The sequence below is a fragment of the Haemaphysalis longicornis genome, unplaced genomic scaffold (genome assembly GCF_048455015.1).
Source record: "Haemaphysalis longicornis isolate Haplotype H1 unplaced genomic scaffold, Haemaphysalis longicornis Haplotype H1 scaffold_4, whole genome shotgun sequence".
In the NCBI taxonomy this organism is placed as follows: Eukaryota; Metazoa; Arthropoda; class Arachnida; order Ixodida; family Ixodidae; genus Haemaphysalis; species Haemaphysalis longicornis.
In genome coordinates, this window is record NW_027526361.1 from 16413618 (window position 1) to 16436153 (window position 22536).

At 48.6% G+C, this 22536-nt stretch overlaps 1 protein-coding gene across 2 annotated transcripts in view; it reads right to left on the reverse strand.

The window, feature by feature from the left end:
* Positions 1–7996, reverse strand: part of Prp3 (pre-mRNA processing factor 3) — a 12281-nt gene extending 4285 nt beyond the window's left edge. Inside the window, exons 1-6 of one of the 2 annotated variants that reach the window (XM_077706062.1) lie at positions 7679–7993; positions 7205–7625; positions 6562–6655; positions 3656–4262; positions 1905–2004; positions 1725–1838 (exon numbers count right to left, since the gene is read on the reverse strand). In XM_077706062.1, the coding sequence (XP_077562188.1) occupies positions 1725–1838; positions 1905–2004; positions 3656–4262; positions 6562–6655; positions 7205–7625; positions 7679–7823 (1481 nt within the window). In that variant the 5' untranslated portion in view covers positions 7824–7993. Of the gene's footprint in view, positions 1–1724; positions 1839–1904; positions 2005–3655; positions 4263–6561; positions 6656–7204; positions 7626–7678 lie in introns of both variants that reach the window. The other variant, XM_077706061.1, reaches the window with a different exon arrangement.
* Between the last annotated feature and the right edge of the window lie 14540 nt (positions 7997–22536).

A 22536-nucleotide genomic window follows, 5' to 3' on the forward strand; every position in this document is an offset into this window, starting at 1 on the left:
GAAATATCAGCTTTGGCGGCTGAAACCCAGCTCCAGGTGGTACAGGAGCCTGGTGGGCACTGAGGGCTGCTTTTTGGTTGCAGGGGTGCAAAGTCCCATCTACCCAGATGCCACTCAACCTTGCTTTTGTCAAACACTCTGCACCTTGTCAACTATACTATGCTGGTGGAGCCCTGGACTGAGTACAGGCGCTAGCGTTAAACCTCCTCGGATTAAGTCCCAGAAGGTTGAAGTCTAAAAACCTTTACATGGGAAGAGCAAAAGGGGTGCATACAGACAAAGATGAAGTAGACACAAAGAACACATATAGACGCCAACTGCTGTATGTGTTCTTTGCCAACTGGCACCTCTACTTCGTCTTTGTCTGTTTAGCACCCCTTTTGTTCTTTCCAGTAAGCATGAACCAACTAGCTCAGCAAGTTTTGTTAAGCTTTATATGGGTTCGACGGTGTGGTGGCATTGCTGGGATTTACACACCTCACCTACAACTTCACTGTCTTTTGATACACCCACACTCTTTGGACACATGCCCCTGCCGTATCTGCTCATATGGATTGGTCGCAATACACTCCCTGGCTCGCACTGCGACAAATTGTGACTGCCACCCTACAATTACTCCATGGCAACTGCTTACAACAGCACTAAATGAACCATTTCTCCCAACAAAAAAAAAAGACCTGTGCCGTGCCGCACCTGCTCTAATCCAAATATGCACACGAGTAGACTCGCTCGTTCCGAGAAGGTTTTCCCTGCTGCAACTACATCCTATTAACAAGCAACTGCCCCCCTTGTATATTTCCTACCAAAGGAGCTGACACAGATTGCTTGCTGTGAATGTGACCATCATTAAACGCAGCCAGTGATCATCACCATCTAGGTCCCCGAATTCCAGCAATGGCTCACCATGGGTCGTCTTGCATTCTTCCGAGAGACAAGAATAAAGCTGTACTTCCACAAGTACTTTCTTATGCCAGAGAACATAGTATCGCATGCACACAAAAAAAGAAACCATTGCACATTATTCGATGCTGGTCTGTCAGCAGCTCATGTTCTAATGTTTCCTCCTGTGTCCTGTTTATGTTGGAAAAGGGGTATGGCTTGCAACTGCATTGTCAGCTATAGCACTTCCTCTAACAGCAGGCTGCTCTTTTCTTTCCTTTTCCACGGGTCACATCCAGAAATTGTTTTCTTGGACGGGCAAGGGGAGGGGGTGCCCTGCCTTTATGTATAACAGCGTCTCCTCAATCCATCTCTCCGTGCCCACACATCTTGAAACACGATCCACACTTGCGCTACTGCAAGGCTGGTGGGCCCGCTACCTAGGTTAATGGTTTCACCGTCCAGGGCGTGAACAGCAACCTCGACCACCATTGGCAGGACGCCCAGTTGTACGTTATCCTCCCTGCCCTTCCTTTTGTTGCTTTCTCTCTCTCTCCTCTGTCAGCCAACACTTCCGCCAGTTCTCAACCTTTCCACTGTGATGGTGACTACACTGCGCAGCTTTTAGGAAATACACAAAGAGGAAGAAACAAGCAAAGAGTGCAGTGTTCGTTTTGAGGGTTTTCTCCTTCTTCTGTGTATGTTAAAAGCTGCACTATTTTACCACCACGTATGATCGCTAACTCGCCCAACTGTCCATCCTTCCACTGTCAACAAGTATTGACCATATTCAAAGGGTAACTGCAGCTGCCAGCTGTACGGATGCGAAAGCGGGTCCCACTGACCGGTAGACAGCCACGTGAACTCCTCGGCTGGTGTCCTCCTTGAGTTTGCGCAGCTTCTTGTCTCGCCGTTGTTCGGTGGTGAGCTTGCGCGATGCGTTGGCTTCCTCGTGAGCCCTGCAATGTTCCGGTCGGAAGGTTGGTCACACACAGGCAGGCAGGCCAGACTCCTCCCTCGCTCACCTCTGGCGCTTGGCCATCTGCTCGCGCACGTGGGCCTCCACCTTGGTCGGGTCCTGCACCTGCTCACTGCCCAGCACTCGCATCAGGTTGGACATGCGCACTGCACACGCACACGTTGTTTGATCAGCCTCACTCGTTACTTACACCTCAACTCTGTTAGTACACTGACTACTCAAGGCCAGCATCTCTAAATGGTGGGTGTTAAAGTGTACTAAGACCTGGACACAAAGCATAAGCGCAGGACACAGTGCTGACTGTCAGCACCATGTTCTGTCTTTGTTCTTTGTGTCCTTACTGTAGCACCCCTTTTTAATCAAAGATGCATCACCAACTATCCCACCAAGCCATCGTCGTGAAGGCAGATAGTTGGACAGGTCACAGGTAAAAAAATGTGGAGGACAACAAGACAAGGGTGCTGTGGTTTTCCGCACTCGCTGAAGTTACTGATGACTGGTATTATCACCATCATCCTATGTACACCCACTGCAGGACAAAGGCCTCTCCCATTAATCTCCAATTATCCCGATCCTGTGCTAACTGCAACCAATTTATCCTCGCAAACTTCTGGTATTATGGGCTGACTTAAAATGACTTTTTTGAATGGCATTATTCAACTAGTTATTCTATCAGGCCTCGATTAATCCCCCTCTGTGATGTGGTACCCTAAGTAGGTACGTTTGTACATGCACTGGGCCACACCACCGCAGAGTTTCATACTACTATATATGCTAGAGGGAAATTTGGAGTCACTGCCTAGGCGAGCCACGGTGTCATGTACTGTGGATAAGCGTTCAATCGTTGCTTGGTGTGGCTCGTCAACAAGCTGGAAAGTAGCCTGTGGCTGCACAAACTGTAATAAACACATACAAGAGGAAAAAATGATGCCCATGTTGCTGCCTTTGTGGTGAGGGGCCACAAGAAGGCAAGTTGCAAGCCAGACCAAGTACAAGGGGAATGTTTCCAGCTGCTAAGGTGGCATTCATGACAGCGCACGACTGCACCAACATCTGTCACAGTCGTATAAAACTCTATAAAGCCACACATCAACTTGATATACGCTAACGCCATGCATCACAAATACAGCAGTTCCGGGACGTCACAGACAATGAGGCCTCACACAGTAAAAAAATTAAAGCCATTCCACTCAATGTGAAAGCTGTTGGAAGTGAAGAGCAGTGATTCGCCATAATGGGCTGTGGCACCGTTATCCGCTCACTCTTTCCACCCATCACGCTCTTCGCCGCCCTGTCTCATTCCTCTCCTGATGAATTCAATGCAGGTTTGTCCAATGCATTTCAAATTTCCCGCCTTCGCAGTGCTCGCGCACCCCCTGCCTGAAACTTCACCAGTGGGAGTTCTGTTCTCTTTGTGCTTGCTTTTCTTCCCGCACGTGCCAGCATTGCACTGCCACTTTTTTTCACTTACTATCGTAAAAACAAACCCAACGAGCGTTCCCAACTAAATGAATGCGGGTGCTGCTGGTTGATTACGTACATTTTGCTTCAAATGTACCCGCAGTCTTTTTTGTGCTAAACAACGGGGAGATGTATGACAAGCGCCAGCGGTTCACAAGTTTCGAACGCTTATGAATATACAAACCTCTTGGCTTTCAAAGCCTCTGTGGGACGACGCGGCAACAGCCACTATTACGGAATGCCCCGGGGCTTTACTTGGGTCCAGCGAGTGAGCTACGACGACAAGGCGAGCCCCTAAAGTGCTCTGCACTTAAAAAAGGTGTGTGTACAACACACCTTTCGGCTCAGGCGGGGGTTCAAGGCCAAGGCGAATCTTCTCCTGCTTCTCCTTCCAGGCCTCGCGGCGGTTCTGCCGGCGCAGCTTCTTGCGCTCCTTCTGGGTCAGGTATACGGGCAGTGGGGCGGGGCCCCGGGGGGGCAGGGTCGGGGCCTTCATCTGGATGGGGTGCTCCACCAGGTTGGTGACCCCCTCAAGCAGCTCCTCCAGCGGGGCGCCCCCCGCCACGACGGCCTCGATGACGCGGTCGTAGCTCTCGCCCTTGATGATGAACGTGTCCCACCACTCCACGTCCGGCACCTCCTCACGGCCCTCCTTGGCACGCGCAGCCGGCACCATGAGCGCAATCTTGGTGGCCGACGAGATGCCCGTGCGCTTGGCCGCCTTGGCGATCTCGGTCTGCAGCCGGTCGAGGCGTGCGCGCGTGCGCAGCCGCTGGGCCAGCAGCTCATACTTGCCCTTCTCGTGGAAGCGGAAGGCCCGGCGGCCACGCTGGGCGGGCTTTGCCCCCACTCGCTGGTCGAAGAAGCTCTGCTCTGCCACATCGTCCCCCACCCGCTCCTGGTGGATCTTGAACTGCTCGCGCTTCTGGGCACGGATGTTGGCCTGCACAGCGGAAGGAAGCTCGACCGTCAAGTCTCTCTGCTCCACACACACACCACTCTGTCTCTTTCCTTTCGCTGGCAGTTCTGTTCTCTCTCTCCCTTCTCAATCTATTTAAGTTCTGCTCCACACCATCATCTGACCACTACTCTCACCACTGCCTGGTAGTTCAACATCTGTCAGCGAATGAATTCTCTAACATGTTCTTTGAAGACACCCTGAAAAGAACTCTAACTTTGGCTGGCTGGCTAATTCGTGGTTTACCAAATTATAAGTTCAGTGGGAGTGCAGTCAGCAGAGTTTGGTGGACACCAAGCACTAGTTGCAACTAATTAAACGTTCTCGGCAAATTTTGGAACAAGCGCTGTCTAAAGTACAGTGAAAGCAGTTTCCAATATCTGCACTTTGAGACCCGAAAATGGCATTTGATTGTGAACCACAATCAATGTTCTCACATACCTGACTTAAAGGGACACTAAAGGCTGAATGAAATTTTGTTTTAACTGAAAGATCCTACATTTCATAGCACTATCAGCTTTTGTTCAACGAGCAACGATGCATTATTTGGTGAGAAATAAGTAAATAAAGCTAATATTTCTCTCTCCTGTTTCCCTTTCACTTTTTCGTGACTTAGCCAATGCGCCACAAAGCAGGAGCGAGGCATCGGTGTGGTCTAGAGCTTAAATGGTTGGCGCTAGGCACTCTCATGCTGGTAACGGTAGCTTTTACGTCTCCAAGTTATGGCTGACCGCCGAGAAAGCTTCTCTGGCCAAGGAGGCGGGCTTGGACTTGGACTGACGTAACCAGAAATTCTTTTAAACGCCCAAGCACCCAGCGTGCCCGCCTACACCGGACACCCAGACCCCACTAAGTCAGCACGACCGAAACCCCCTTCAGAAGCGACAAGCGGCGTTTGAAATATCAGTAAAACAAGGCGGCCCGGCTAGGCCAACGTATAAACGTTGGGCTAGGCGTCGCTCAGGCGGGCACCTTCATCTCACGTTGTCTGGCGATCAAGTCCATCTCATATTCTTTACTCTCATGGCAGCCTAGCATGAAATATACACTCATTTTCCGGCACCCGTCTCGAGTAGTCATTGTGGCCCAGGTCCGCTGGGCCCAAACATAACAAGGGTAGAGCTACGCGACGCACGATTTACGGGTTGTTTATCAGCAGCAGCTCATAGCGCACGGAACAGCACAAGTTGGCAATCGGTCGGATGACCACCTGCAGTAAGTACCCTGACCTTTCACGGGCGATAAGGTTCAAACCAGGCACGGGCATGCTTTACCGATAGCAACATCCGCGCGCAAAAACGGATTAGAAGCTCAGGCGGGTCGCTCAACCACCTGTAGTGCATCTTGCACCTTTTGCCACTTCCTGCCGGGGTTATTGCTAGCAGAAGCTTGGGCGTTCACAGTGGTAAATTGTTGACCTCGCCAGAAACGTGAAAACAGGAGACAACACCCCGTGGACTTTTGGGTACTATGGTTTGTGTTGTCACAAAAATTGCAAACGGCGAAAGCTTATTGGAGAGGCATCTATAAATGTTTTCCTCAAATAAACAGTTCCTAAGTGGTTTAGCACGTCAAATAAATGTAAACGAAAACTTTACGTGAGCTCATCTTATTTAAAAAAAAAAACGCAGACTAAAGCTTTTATACATTGCGAGACAGGAAGCTTCCCACACGCTTCAAAGTCAAACGTCATGCAAACAACCGCTAGTCGCAAGAATGGTGTACTTAGATTCTCGGCATTGTAATCTATCGACACAGGCCAACTTGTTTCTACCCTTTATGTCCCTTTAACAGAATTTTGCACTTTACTGATTTTCACCGCTAACCAAACTGATCTCATATGTTTCAGATTTAATACACAAGAATAGGAATAATAACTAGTTTCAGAAACCGTGCAGTTAAACCCCAAACTAAATGAATTCACGAGTTTCTTCCCCTGGCATTCGTTTGCGAGTTCAATCAGAGGCATTTATAACGTATCACACTTAAGGAAATTTTGCACAGTTTTAGACTATTTCTAGCGAACAAGTATGACCTACTTATTTAGAGCAGGTTTGTTAAAATATTAGCTGTGCAGGTTTTGCCGACACAGACACCACAAAATCACGATGCTCCCACAGGCAGCTTTTGTTGTACCCAAGTAAAGTCTTTTAAAATGCAATTAAGTGTTTGAACAAATTGCACCACACTGTGACTGATTAAATAACACATAGGAACATAATGACGAACCAATATAATGAGCAATAGAGTAACTACACTGACAAAGTGAGCATGTTTAGCTTGCCTTCAATGTTGGCGTGTGATGGGCCAGCTGAACTTCCCTGCCCGTCAAGTCTACCGTACGTCCTTCTGCATTCAGGATGAGTGGCGTCGGCCGGCTGCAAAAAGCATGTGGCATTTCCTCAGTGCGGCCTTCACATCACAGAACCAGAACCTAACCAACTTTTTCCCAAAGCTTCTGACCAGTGGTTTCTGTACCAGTCAAGTTAAACCATTAAATGTTCACTGTCATTTGAGAAATGGCAGCGGAAGAGTTAGATGCTCGCTGAAGGCAAGTAACCGGTCTTTGAAAGGTCGCCACTACAGAATATGGAATTATCGCCATCTTGGCAAGATTGGAGCTTGGTAAGCTAGTAGGCGAGTATGACATCCGTTGAATTTTTATCATGCCAGTCTCAAGTGAGTATTGGCCCCTTCGCATAGGGTCCACAAATCCTCAATGGCCATTTTCAACAAACACAAGATACGTTAGCGGTGCGAGCATGAGAAATGGTATGGTTTCACTTGTGCTTCACTTCTTGTGTTTCCTGAGTTGCTGAAGCTGTGCTTTAGAATAAACTTGTATACTTGTAATTCCACATTGGTAGCTGACACCTGCGCGTAAGCTGACTTTACAAAATCCGTTGACACAGTAAGCGTGGCCTTACGTGGCAGCAGTGGCAGGAGTTGCTGCAGGCGGCTGCAGGAAGCGGCTGCCTATCCTCGCATGAATTTGAGCAGACAGCTCGGCAATGCGGTTGCGACTGTCTGCGACCGCAGCAGCCACCGGCATCGCGGACGGGACTGCGCTGCCGCCGAAGGCTTTCTTGCGTTCCTCAATCATGCGCTGCGCGGTGGCCATCATTTCGCGGATCTGAAGACTGGTCAGCTGGCCGGGACTCGGCTGATCGACGATCCGCGGCATCTCGGAGAAGCGCGACTTGCGCTGTCCGTCTTCCTCGGCTGCGGGTGGTGGTGGTGGTGGTGGTGGATGACGCTGTTTCGTGCGGAGCTGCTCCAAGGCACCGCTGAGGAGCTGGTCCGCCAGCGACGCCGCCTTGGCATCGTCGAGCAGCGATGACAGTTTCCCTGCGAAGCAAGCATGATCATGCCGGGAGCAACATGCAGCCGGCTAGCCTTACTTGCTGTCTCGTCCTTGTCGTAGCCGCTCGAGAGGCAGCTCACAGCAGCAGTCACCAACGTCGGTTCCTCGAAACCGAGGAACTTGTGCACCGTGCGGTCCACCCATGGCCTCAGCTCTTCCGCTTCTTTGCGAGTAAGCGTCATTTTCCTATTGGAGTCAAGATGCGCTCACGTGTCTTAACTCGCGACTGTAGGCAAGAGGACACAGTTCACAACATATTAAAAAATTAGACACCGGCGTCTCTCCACCCTCAACGTTACACGATCGTTGTTTGAAGAAGCGTGAACCACTTTGCCTTGGCTTGTCCTGGCTCGATGTGGCCCGAATGGCCCCGGTGAGCTGCGATCAGCGCGTTATTATTAACGCATCGCCTCCTGATTGATAAAAAGCGCTAAAAAGCTATTCCCGTTTCCTGAACGTAAAATGCGTCTACGACAAACCATCCCATTTCCATTTACAATTTGTGCATTGAGTGGCGCGATTTTTGATTTCGACGACAACCCGAGGGCGACCAGTGCTACTGCAACATTTGACGTGAGTGAGAGATATTTCTAGGAACCATAGTGAGAGATTGGTTCGCTGCAGAGAGAGAGAGAGAGAGAGAGAGAGAGAGAGAGAGAGAGAGAGAGAGAGAGAGAGAGAGAGAGAGAGAGAGAGAGAGAGAGAGAGAGAGGAAACATTTATTAGAGCAGACGGTGGTGGTTGAGCCGTCACTCGGTGGGGTGGGTTCACCTCAGTCCAGGGAGAAGAAACATTTATTAGAGCAGACGGTGGTGGTTGAGCCGTCACTCGGTGGGGTGGGTTCACCTCAGTCCAGGCACCCTTGGGCCTTGGCTGCAGCCCTGGCACGGGTGACCAGAAAGGTGACGAGAGCTGGTCAGCAGGCCCTCCCACTGCTCTGGGGAAGGTCTGGGATTGGGGGTAAGTGATGGGGTGTTTTGACAAGCCCACACCATGTGGTAGGTAGTATTAAGAGAGGGGCAGAATTGGCAGGTGAGGGTGCATTGGGTAGGGGAGATAGCGTGGAGGATGGGTGCGTTGTAATATGTGTTTGTTTGTAATCGACGCCAGATGACTGCTTCCTCCTTGGTTAGATGAGGTTGAGGCAAAGTGAGGCGAAGGTTGCGATAATGGTACAGGATGTCGTGGTAGCGTGATGGAACAGCGGGAGTTGGAGGAGGCTGGACCGTAGGTTCTGTTCCTGTGGGAAATGCCCGGTGTGGAAGGGCGCGGGCAGCGGCGTGAGCCGCCACATTTCCCTCGAGGAACGAGTGGCCAGGGGTCCAGACGATGTACAGCTCGGGGAGGGGATTGATTGATGCGAGTATGCGTAATGCAGGAAGTGAGATGCGTCCACGTTGAATGTTACGGCAGGCTTGCTGGGAATCTGTTATTATTGTAAGGTATTCGGAGCCAGTTGTAGCGGCGATGGCTATGGCAATTTCTTCGGCAGTGGTGGTTGATGTCGAGAGAGTTGTGAGGGAGGTGAGAAGTGTGCCTTCTGAGTTTACAACCGCCAGAGCATGAGCCTGGCGTGTGGGGTAGAGGGCGGCGTCGGTGTAGCGAGTATCGGGGGGAAAGTGGAATTGTGAACGCAGATGCTTAACCCGGGAGAACCTTGTACCTTGGTTGAATTCTGGTTGCATATTGTTATGAGATAAAAAAATTTGCTCTATTTGTCTGCATGGACAAGTACAGCAATATAGCGAAGCATGGAGCGCGCATGGAACAATTAATATATCATCGTTTTACGCGGCGAATTCATGACTAGCAAGAGAGAGGGGTGGCTGCTGCCGCACGGCCAGTGATTCTTGGTTACCGGTAATTATGCAAGGCCTTCCCAGCGCCGGAATGGAAGACGTTTTGTTCCCGAAGGGGCCTTCGGCAACCCAACGGTGTAGCCCGGACTGCCGTGTTACTGACTGATGTGCCCGGACTGACAGCCCTGTCCGCCCGATCTCTTATTCTTTCTCCTCTCTTTATATCTTTCTCTATCTCTCTAACACGTACTCTACTTTATCATTTCACTCCCCCTCTACTTCCCTTTCCCCGCACTGGGTTGTATGCAGGTGAGCTCCCTGGCGAGCTCAAAAATATCCCCAGTGCACATTCTTTTCCTTTTCCTTTCCCACAAACCACAAAAAACAACGGTGGTTATGCCCAACGTAGTAACGTTGGTTATGCCTACGCAAAATATCCAAGACGTTCACACACCACACAACGCGTTCTAGTTTAGGATAGAAAAAAAAACACAAACAAGGAAAATAAAACCGAACGACAAATAAATTCAGATATTTACAATAAAAAATGACCGCGAATCTGCTTGCCTTGCTCGAGATGTCGAAAGACGACAGGGTGACTCTCCCTCCTTCTCCCCACGCTCTTTCTCCCTCATATGAGGAACGCAATGGAGGTATACATATACAAACCGCGTGTACAACGGGACAAAAAAGGGGAGGACAACCAAACACAGCGTTGAGTATGGTTGTCGTCCCATTTTTGCACCATTGTACGCACTGCTTGTCTAAATTCCAACGCTCAGCATTGCTACAATGCAGGTATTTTCGTTAAGCTTGTGGCTTAGCGTGCGGACTTAGCTACGCATGCACAATGTGTTTTTGTTAAAAATGCAGTTTGGAGGCTGCGACCAAGCCCAATCCCTATCCCGCATGAGCTTTGGGAAAGAGCCTTGGCCAGCTCCACCATCGAGGATCAGCGTCAACTGGTAGAGAGGGCTGTTGAGGAGGCCGTGCTCAGATTTTCTTGGCGGAGTAAGCCACCCCGAAGGCTAGATGTTCGGTAATCCTAGCTTAATTAGATGCGTGGTGTTTGTTACTAAACCCGTGAATTTTTGACGTAAAATATGTTATTAATTACGGGCCCATTTTGATTAAAATGGGCCCGTAAGTGATAACCACGACGCATTAAAATTGCGTCGCGGTTCATGTCCTATACTATTAGATTTATGTAAAGAAGAGTGTAAGTGTTTTCGTGCGGTCGAAAGAGAGAGGTTGGTACTAATTTCATTAGGGGCAACGAAGGAGGAAACGAGCTCGCCCGAGGACTTACTTTCCGGGCAATCTCAGACACCCCTTCCACAGAACACACATCGTCTGAAAAAGAAAAGATGCTCACCTACCGAGAAATAACATAATACTATAGATTAATAAGGAACTGATACTTTGACGGGGATCTAAAACTCAGCGAAAAACAATCTGGTGCAAATTACATGTTGCAACCTACCCAAATCCGCTACTATTTAGTAAACTCTACCCAGGCCGATTTGAACCTAAGTACAAACATTTTGAAAGCCTGGTAAGCATGGTCCATATGATATGGACGTGCCCACAGATATCAGACGGCACACACACACAATAGACACTTGGGAGGCTCTGATGCTCAGATCATACCTAGAAGCTAAGCGGACGATCATCAATCAAGTTGACGCAGCCGCCAAGTCCCAAGGGATGCTGGCAAGGGGTTTTAAACAAACCCATTGGTTGATACAGAATAAAAGTCTCTCATCATCATGAACATGCGACAAAGATGGGTGAAGTTATGGGGCAAGAACCTGGTCAACACATATTGCAGGAGTATAGCAGTAAAATTATATTTTACTCAGAAGTTGCGGTGATTGCACCGCAGACTACAGACCAACGTTGCTATAATAGGTTTCCTCCGCCCATTCCCAATCATTGTATCATACATAGCGAAGGCCCCGGTTCTGGCAGCCGTGGAGCGAAAGGAAACAAAGAGGGCTGCTCTTGACGGGCTGTAGACACTCTATTCATGGGCATAGATTGAACAGAAGGTCCGTTGTCGGTGTGGCTGTGGCTACCACCCTCAAGCATATGACAGTTATATTAATATAAAATTGCCCCTGTGCTATCCCCTTCCCGAGGACAGTTTGCACCTCTGTGCTATCCCCTTCCCGAGAGCAGTGGGAGATGGGGATAACCACCTTGTGGCTTGAGGACAGGAATCCTCCTGGCCAAGCGGGCCCGCGCAGCAGCGGTAGCCCGCGACTTTCTGGAATGAGAATATGCCACCCACTTTTCCTTTCCTTTCTTTTCTTCTTTATAGGCTCAAATAAAGGTTAGGCGCCGCTTCACGCCACAGACCCGCAAGGGACCTTTAGGATGCCTGACGGACTCTCCAAGCATGACGAAGCGGTTCTTCACCGCGTGCGGCTAAATGTCGCTTGCACAAGTTACTTTCCCTTCAAGATGAAACAGCCCGCTTCCTCCTTCTGCACTCTTTGTGACGTGCGCGAGTACTTGAACCACGTATTTTATGTGAATGTATTTTCTTCGACGGCGCCTTAACTTTTTCTCTTTTCTCTCTTTACCTATCTCCTTTTTCTCTATACCCTATCCTATTCACCCCCTTCTATATTCCCTACCCCCCGGACTGGGTTCTATGCTGGTGAGCCCCCAGATGGGCTCAAAATTATCCCCAGTCCATTTCCTTTCCTTTTCAAACCGAACCACTACCTACCTACTCGGTATAGAGCAGCTAGGACGTCCTTTTTACTGTCCTTGGGCCTTCTGCTTTTTAGAGGACTAACTTTAATTGACCTGTTAGGCCCTTGGTCTAACTCTAAACGTGCATCTCGTGCGACAAAAGCTCTATTTTCTTTCCTGCGAAGCACAGGATTTGATCAGACTCTCAGAACAAGACTGAGTGCATCATCGCCATCATAGTCATCATCGTCGCTTCATCGATTTCATTTTTTTTCTCATACATCTGGCGTAGCAAGGTAGGTGCATTGGCCAGGCTAACCCCACCAGTATCATTAAAGACTATTCTCTCTCTCCTCCTTCCCGGATAACGTTGTTTTTTTAAGACACGAACAAGAAGATGTGCGCGAAGTGCCCTTGTAATTTCTCACGCGTAACATGAGGGAGTTCTATTTTTATTTTGTTTTTTGTGGTAGTATTTGTTCAGCCAACATGATGAAAGGGACATTGTCTTCAAGGGCGACGGCTTGCGTTTCCGGTTGCGCATGGCGGACAGAAGACATTGTGAGGACGGCGATGGCACGAAGAATAAATGTTTGGGTCTCTCCTTGTCTTCGTCCTTGCTATAGTCCCGGTTCCATATATATACCCAGTCTATGGTGCACGTCCGTAATCGATTTTTATTTTGTGAACCCTCGCATGCCTTGTGTTCACACGTACGTTATCTGCTTTCAGTGAGACACTTGTTCCCATATTTTATTTACTCAATTAATAATGCCTTAAACAAAACGTGGCGGTACCTGTAAGGTCGCCCGTGCATGCATGGCCGGACCCTGTCGTGCTGTGGAGACAGGTGTAATGGTAAGAGGCGAGGATAATAAGCGTACCTATAAGATGGCCCAGGCTTGCTTGCTTCGATTCTTAAAACTACCTCACTCGGGTTTGCATACATTAATAGACTGCGTGTTCTCAAGGGCGAAGGTGTAAAAATAGGCGCCTCCAGATAGAAAAGGTTGAAAGCACTATTTATCACTCGAGGGTTTTCGAAGCGGACCTAATGAACGAGTCCTGTGCCCGCGATTGGAAGTGATCGGTTCGTGTTTGCCCGCTGCGGCCTAACGTTGCCCACCAAGGTTTAACACCGGCTTTTAACTCTTCACCTTACGAGTCCGACAACAGTTTATGAGGGCCGATTCGCTCGTTCGGTAATTAATCTTATCTCACTCCGCACTCTTGGCGCGCGATCGGGACGAGGCCTTCTTCGCCGTTCTTACTCTGTAAGGAGGCCAGCTTGGGTGAGACCATTAAACGTGATCTTTATTCTAACGGACGCGATAGAAGAGATACGAGATATCCGGCATGGCCTTTTTTCATTATTGGGGATGACTCCTCTCCACTGAAATTTCCACCCGCCGTAATGGCGTTGCTTCTGCGCACGAGGTCGCCGGTTACATTTCCGGTCAAACTAGCGGTATTTCTGGTGGAGATGAAATAGAGAGAACACGCATGCGCACGTCGTTCTCTTCACACGTTTGGAAAGCCACAGCTTTGGTCTGGGCTGATCTCTTGGTATTTTAGTAAAATGGGTATAATCTCCTGTAAAATTTGTAATAGCCCACGGAAAATGTTCGTGAACGCTTCATAGGTGCGCACAAGTTGTATTGTTTTGTTACTTGAGGCAAATACGTCTGGTTTATGATTAGCCTGCGCAAATGAGTTTCTGGTCGTCTATACGTTGTCTCCCTTTTTTCTTTTATCTCGCTTTTCAGATCTTTTTTTCCGAGCCTGCATATTTCCGCGTGTTATAACCTATTATTCGAGTATACATTGTTTTACAGCGAAGTTCGTCACTGTTTATTTATTTATTTATTTATTTATTTACACAGTACCCACAGCGCCTGATGCATTACAGTGGGAAGGGGGGGGGGGGGGGGGGGTAGTACAACTTAGATCAGAAAAATATATCCGGCATATATCTGGAACCTGTTATCCGGAACCTGTTATATCCGGAACCTGTTAAGGTTCCGGGGATTATCTGTCTAAGCACCGACAAATATGGGTATGCAGAAACTCAGCTCCCGAATTAGATTCAAAGGCACCAGGCATTCATGTGTGTGCGCTTGTTTGCGCACTTGCTTGCTGTTATTTCGCTGCGCACTTGCTTTAACTCGACAAGTTGCCGTTCTCAATTTTGAATTTTTTTTTCTTCTGTCGTCGTTATGGAGGTCTCCCGGACGCCTGGGGCGTCGAAAATCTCCACGTGCGTAGGACATGCAAAAATGCATGTCCCCGATTCTCCACCCCCGACTCCAAACCGTCTTTACTGTACGGTATCACTTCGCCTAAACGACGGACGCGGATGTCAACGGGCGCGCGCGTTTTGAAAGGAAATTGCTATGAATGCGGGATATCGTCTGCCTTTACTCACGTAGTTTCTTCGTTGTCGCTGCAGTAATTTATAAGCATGTTAAGTCCAAAAAATCACGGAAACGGCTCGTGCCATGTTCAAAATATTCCCAGTAACGCACTGCTTGCGCCGCACGGAGTAACATCCGGCTGTGGTGATGAGGCACAGCGGAAGTTGCCATTATTACGTTGTACCCGAGTATAGTGTATAGTACCGATATTTAAAACCACGTCAAGCAACGGCTAATCGCAGCACGACTCCCGCCAAGAGTTCGTACCTCTGTTCAAAATTATCTGTCACCGCAACTTCGCTGGTCAAGTGGTCATTCGCCCTCACAGAGTGGATCGGCTCGTAATTTTTTTCTCACAGCCTTTTTAAACACGAAATCGTTTCTTGTGTAGGTTCGCGAAAGCGTGGCGTCCCAACTGTCGCCTTCAAAAAGGGAAGCACGGGACTCTTCCACCGCCCGCGCCCATACCTACATCAGCAACACTCGGCGCGCGCTCAGTTCCCATTGGCTGTGACGCGTTCCATAGCCCGTGCCCCATACAAACCGAAACACGTGGTCACCGACGCAGCACTTGCAGAGGGAACGTGCTCTCTCCCTCAGTTCTCGGAGGCAGTGTCACAGCATCATGGATAGTTACTCGGCGACAAGTAGCTGCAACGAGTCGTTACAGCTTTTGAAGGCTTAGCTTCGACATCGGCAGATTCGTCCCCTCGCGACTCATAACAATATCCTGCTCTCTATGCACCCAATGGGCTTGGGCCTCGATGAGGGGTCGTTGCTTCCTTGCTTGCCGACAAGTATTATTTTTTAAATGCAGAGCATTTCAGTAACTCACGATGTCACCCGCGTTGGCGTCCGCATCGCTCCCCCTACACTATATAAAAAAATAATACTTGCCGGAGCCAGGTTTCGATCCAACGACTCTGCGGGCGGAACGCAAGGTACATGGTACTCTACCAACTGAGCCACAAAGCCGACACATAGCGGAAGGTTACGAACGTGCCTTATATCCATGACTCATTCAACCGTCGGCCACAGGTGCGCCCTCTCCCCCGCGTCCTCCTCGCCTTCTCTCCGCTCGCAACGCCCTCTCTCGCCGCGTTCGGTTCGGGCGCACAACAGGTGGGGACGTGCGCAACACCCTCTCTCGCCGCGTTAGGTTCGCGTGCAAGAACAGGTGGGGGCGCTCGCATCGCGCTCTCTCGCCGCGGTCGGTTCGCGCTTAAACCACATATGTCGTTCGCGCGCGCTGCGGTCGCTAACATCTGTGGCGTGATCGTGACGTCAGCATCACGCGTTCGTGTGGTGGCGATTTCGGCGCTATAACACTCTCCCGCGAGGGGCATTGGATTGGATTCGATTGGATTGGCTTGGATTGGATTGATTTGGATTGGATTGTATTAAAGTGGATTGTGTTGCGTCATAGCCGCGCCACGTTGCGTCATAGCCGCTCCACGTTGCGTCATAGCCGTGGCAGGGGGTTCACGGCACGTTTCACCATCGACTTCATCGACAATGTCTACGCTGGAAGACAACAATTGCAACAACTACAACCAATACGTAATCCATACGACTTGCAGGCGCGCCCCCCCGCAGAAATGCTCTGCATTTGATCGTGCCCCTCGCGAGGGGGATGTTTTTTTGTTCCCGAAGGGGCCTTCGGCAACCCAACGGTGTAGCCCGGACTGCCGTGTTACTGATTGACGTGCCCGGACTGACAGCCCTATCCGCCCTATCTCTTATTTATATAGTGTAGGGGGAGCGGACGCCAACGCGGGTGACATCGTGAGTTACTGAAATGCTCTGCATTTAAAAACAGTGCAAGTAGGCTCAGAGATGATAGTGATTAAAACCGCAAGTTGATATCCAAGACACACGGGAAAATGACTAATCTTAATACAAATATACATGCTACCAAAAACGGCGAGCGGGATCACCCACCGCTTTACCATTACAAATCAACAATGGCGTAAGTAGACCACGGTTAATCGTCGATCCCTTAAACTAAAGGACGTGCCAATAATCGTGACTCCAGAAATTGTGCGAACGACGAACGCGGTGATAAGCGTGCCGCCCGCATTAGTGCCATGATGATGGTCTGTTCAGCTCATCTGAGATGTCTGATGTGCTAGCCTGACTATTCCACATCCTTTATTCTCCCTTCTCTTTTTCTCTACCTTTTCTGCTCTATCCTTTTACTCACTGGGTTGTGCGCGGGTGGCCTCCCTTCCATTCTCAATGATATCCCCAGTGCACTTCCTTCCTTTCTTTCCTTTCTCAACAACAAGCTGTGAACAGGCCGAGGAGTATATTGATGTTGTTTACTATTATACTTTTATGACTATTATTAAAATGTTACGTGTATCATTTTTTCCCTTTAACCGATCAATCGATCAATTAATCGATTAAATCCTGCCGATTAACCGGATTAAAATTTTTTGACCGACGCCCAGTCCTAGTGTAGAGGATGAGAGTAATAGAAGGGGCAGGGAAACACGAGAGATGGGGGAAGGGTATTAAATCTCAAGGCGGAAGGGGAGGGTGAGAAAAGTTGGAGGAGTTAGAGAATGGTAGTAGCGGATGACTTTGCGGGAAGATCCACTAAGGAGGAGAATGAGAGGAGCGAGAAAGGCAGACGAGGGGAACGGGAGAAGCATTGAAAGAGAGTGGGGAAGAAGGAAGAGTCTACCAGGGGAAGACAAGAGATTTGGGGAAGGGATATGAACAAGAGAGGCAGGATTGAGTCAAGAGCAGTAAAAGCAGTAGGCAGACGAACAGAGGGGAAGAGAATAGGATGAACAGGGTGTACTGTTGGGCGAGTTGGTTGGTAGTTCATAATAAAATAGCTCCCGCGCGAATAGGAGCAAAGACACGAGAAAACGACGGGGCGTGCGCTGGCTTCCAACTGAATTCATTATGAAGAAACTTGCCCCTTTTAAACGCACCCATCATGTTAACAACAACAAAAAATAAAATACAAAACACAACCAAGGACCCAGAAAACACAACACCACATCAAAAAATTCCCCGCATTTCCCCGAGGGGAAGAATGTGAAAGTGCTAATGCACGAGTTGAATTTGCGCGGTTCGGTAATGTTCGCGAAAGAGAGATCACACACACACACACAACTACAAAGAAAGAAAGATGCATTTATTCACAGACACCTATTTGTGTTGTCGTTGTACTTGATTGCTAGAGCGGATCTCAGCTTTGAAATTTCGTGTCAGTACTCCTTTAAGCGGGTGCATTAGCCCTTCTCACGCCCGATTCCTGGCCAATCCCCCACGTGGGTATGTGCCATGTCAGCGGCCAGGCAGCGCGCGCCCATCTCCCCCCGTTGCCAAGGAAGACGAGGAGCGCGCGCACCCGCAGCTGTTGCTATGCGGACGGCGGCGGACGCTTCAGGCTCGCTTAAGAAGTGCATTCCCACTTAAAAGCGTTCACGCACTTGGCACCAGATTATGTCGCACCCGATGTACAGACGTGTTAGAAAGGAGGGCAATCTCTTTTTGTGACAACGTGATAGACGTCCTGCTCCCGCATTGCTACCCAACCTGTCAATGAAATTTGCCAAGGATACTGAAAAGACAGGCGCGAAAAACCTTGGGTGCCACGTAAAACATTGTGTGCAGTACGCCCCGTGTTGAACGTGTCGTTTATCGCATTCCGCTAAAGAAATGTGGGTCACTATATCTCGGTCAAACTGGCAGATGCGTAGATGACCGATTGAGGGAGCACGGAAACAACGTTCGAAAAGGGAATAATGGTCTTCTAGCCTTGCATTGCGGATCTTGCGGGTGCAAACCTCAGCTTGACATGTGCGAGGTGGTAGGAAGGAGCGGAAGCCAGACTACGCGAGATATAACAGCACATAAAATTGACAGGTCGGGTAGCAAATGCGTAAGCAGGGCGTCTATTATGTTGTCACAAAAAAAGATTGCCTTCCTTTCTAACACGTGTTGTAGATCGGGTGCGACATAACCTGGTGCTAAGCGAGTGAACGCTTTTTGATGTGGTGGTGTGGTTTCTGGGTTTAGGGGCGCGTTTTTGTCTTTTATTTCTTGATTGAATAACATGATGGGTGAGTTTAATACGTGCACGTTTCTTCGTAATAAATTCAGTTAGAAGTCAGCGCTCGTCCCGTCGTTTCCTCGTGTCTTCGTTTCTTTTAGCGCTGCGGCTGTTTTATTCTGAATAGAAGAATGAAGGGAGGCAGAGAGCGTGAGGGGGGAGGGGAGGCAGGAGAGGATTTATATGGCATCTGGGACTTCCAAAACGCTGTCGTCTTCCGACGTCAAGAAAATTCGCAAGGAGATTCGCAAGGAGCAAGCAGATTCGCGGCCACTATTGTTCTGCATGGTTCAATCGGAGACGCAAAACACCTTCCGCTCGCAAGAAGAAGAAAAAAGAAACTGTGTAGCAGAGAAAGAGCTACGGCGGCACTGCTCAGATGGAAAAATCCTGTATTACGTGTGCGTTTGATATTCGCCTATTGGTACTCCATGAACGTTCCGCACGCGGAATGCGGGATAACCAGGAGCTGTAGCATTCTACATGCCTCCAGTTAGCCTACAGTGTGCTTCAAATCGACTATGCCGAACTGCTAAGCGGGTGGTCATTTTACGGCGACAGCTTACAACTTGAGGCTAATACGCGGCTTCGTCCCGTCCGCCCTCCGATTCGTAACCAACTCCCCGTAAAACGTGTTTCCCTTCAAGCATGTGCATAACGAAAGAAAGCCAACTTTATGAAGCAAGACATGATGGGGCTGAATGTAAACCAAGAGAAAGTTCTACACGGTACTTTAGCGCGAAATCGCGCCAATGTTGCTTGTATACAGAACACCAAGGAGATTCAAGAAAATGTTATGAAAGACATTTTAGCCCAAAAGGACTCTTATTGCCTGAGAACTGACACCGACACGTGTTGGTATGCGACTGGGCGTGCATGATGATTCCGGTTCAAACACCGTTTGACACTGTAATTCCAGTCGCGCATTAAGAAACGATTTCTCAGCAATTATTTAACCGTGGCTGTAAAATTAGTGCATTCGAATGTGATTACGCATCAAGTTTAACAGACCCACCGCGGTGGCTCAGTGTCTAAGACGTTGTGCTGCTGAGCACAAGGGCGCGGGTTAGGTTCCCGGCCGCGGTAGCCGCTTTTCTGATGGAGGCGAAAAGCAAAAACACCCGTGTGCACGAGATTTCGGGGCACGTTGAAGATCCCCAGGTGGTCAAAATTAATCCGGAGCTCTCCGCTACGGCGCACCTCATCGCCTGCGTTGCGTCGGCGCATTAAACCCTACAATCTACAATCAAGTTTAACAGACTGTTACATAGTTCTGTAGAGCTATAGCTCATACCTTTGCCGTATCCTTCAGGCAAGTGAGCAAGTGAGCATGTGTATGCAGTTCACTGTAGAAAGAATGAACATGCTTTCACCACTTCAATGGATCGGCGTGTACGGTCACGATACTCTGTCGAATGTGCCGACGCAAGGACCAGGTGAAAAGACCGCGCACGCGATCACCGACCGGCCTCGGAAAAGATGAGACGAATACACAAACTGGGACAATGGAAAGTCGCCAGGTTCCAGCCGAAGCAGCCTGGTGTTTTCGTGATTTGAGACGAGCACGATAGCATCTCGCTTCGTAGCGGGCGGCGCTCTTGGGCAACGGACTTGCGGTCAGCCAAACGTGAGAGCAGCGCGGAGGAAGAAGATCCGAGATCGTTGTCTGGCGGCGTGATTTAGAGTCCACTGTCCGCGGCTTGCGGCGAAGACGCCGCGCTGTATTTTAAATGATTGATACAACGGCGCAGCGTCGTAATATAAGACGATCGTGCGTTGCGTGGACACGGTTTCGTGGCTTTACACCGGCCGGTGTTTGAAGCATACGTTACTCGCGTGCACGCTATGTGGGGGGTGCGTGCATGAACAAAAAGTAGAGAAATTTACGCAGCTTTCAGTTTATTCAGTTCATTTAGTGTTCAAGGGGCGATACGCGGACTGCTGAGGGTGTTGCGGGGGCGTGCCGTGGGCTGGTGTTAGACTAACGTACTCTTTTATTTCGTTTTGCTGTGTGCATTAGATTGTTATTGAGATACAGAACAATCGTTAAATGAATCATATATGTTTTTTTATCAACGCGCCTTATACGTTTAGTACATCAAGAGGAAAAATTACGGCAGAACCTGGTGTTCTTGGTTGACTGTGCTGTCAGCAATATATATTGTCAGCGATATATATTGACTGTGCTGTCAGCGATATATTATGAACCTGGAACGTATTAACAGAAAAGCAGTTAGGTTTATTTTTGGCAAATATCGCAGGCTTGATTCCCCGCCCTCCCTAATGCAATTAAACGACACTTCTACTTTAGAAGCTCGGAAAAAGTTCAGTCGTCTTTCCTTTCTTTACAATCGTTTGTGTGGTGATGTAAAAATTGATGTCCCTGACAGGGTTAAACCGCTACGAGCACGACTTACTCGTCATGGTCATGAACATGCTCTAATCCCAATTTTTGCCCGATCAAATGCTTTTAAATATAGTTTTTTTCCTAGAGCTGTGGGAGATTGGAATTCTTTGTTCTGTGACGTCTTTCATTCTAATAGGCTTCTTGGTGAGCGTCACCTTCTTTCTTTCGTTTCTTCTGTATTGTTGTTTGTTGTTTTTTACAATTATGTTTTGATGTACCCACGCCTGCTTGCGCCAGCACAATGGCCTGCAGTATTGTGAAATAAATAAATAAATAAATAAATAAATAAATAAATAAATAAATAAATAAATAAATAAATAAATAAATAAATAAATAAAAATAAATAAATAAATAAATAAATATCACACATTCCAGCCCGTCCGCAAGCGAGAGCATCAAAACAGAAATAAGAATTAAAGATAACTCAAAACAGTAATTCATGCGTTATATTTTGCTTTTGTGACGTGGTGTACAACGTTAAGCTTTTCAGGCCCACCCATTGGAACACAAGATACACCGTTCATTATGTTTCGAGCTCCACGCTTCGAAATCTACGCAGCCCAGAAGACTGGTGTGTTCGTACGGTGCTTCGTTATTTCAGGACTGAAGTCAAAATGGATGGCACATTTTTTCAGCGATTCATCAAATGAGAAGGAGTAAAATGGTAACTTATTGTGAAGCAAAGCTAAAATGCACCTGGCGTCCTTGCTGCTTACCTTTCTCAAAGTCGTGGGTAAATGTTCTATACAGGGCTTTCAACATTTAAATTTTACATAATACTCTCGGCCCGATGCACGCTGTTTGCACGTAAAATTTGCGTCGCCGTGTCATGCTCACCCATTTATTCCACAGCTTTCACGCTTACCAGTTGGGCCTCTCCGACAAATTCCAGTGCCTTCTATTCATGTTTGCGTCGATGAAAGTATTATTTGGGTTGATTCGGAGCAAAACAAGAAAAAAAAAATGAAGGAAGCTCACACTAACGCGTAAGACTTGAAGACAGCGAAGCTGTACGCAACCTTCACGACCATCACGAAAGTTTAACTCCACGATTGCAGCCGATTTGCTTCTTCTTCGCCGCCGCCGCAACGACCTTCACTTTATCATTGTTGCTATAACTGTAAATTTTTAATTTTTTTTTCAGTAATAATCATTGCACGTCACCTTGGAGGGGCGTAGCTGTGACGTGCCTTTCTCGTTCCAAGCAAGTTTTGCCACGATCACGCCGATCGCTGGAGTTTTTTTTTTTCTTGCCAATCTTGGCCAATCTCCCTGAGTGGGTATGCTTGGCTTGACAAACGTGCACCGGGGACGCTGGGCGGTCGCCGCGAGGCACGCATACACGAGCGCTCGGCTATTTTCTTGATTTTTTAAACTGATGGGCGGTCGCCGCAATCTTGGCCAATATTCCTAAGTGAACGTGCGCAGGGGACGCTGGGTGGTCGTCGCGAGGCACGCACACACGAGGGCTTGGCGCTTTCTTGGTTTTGTTACCTGCCG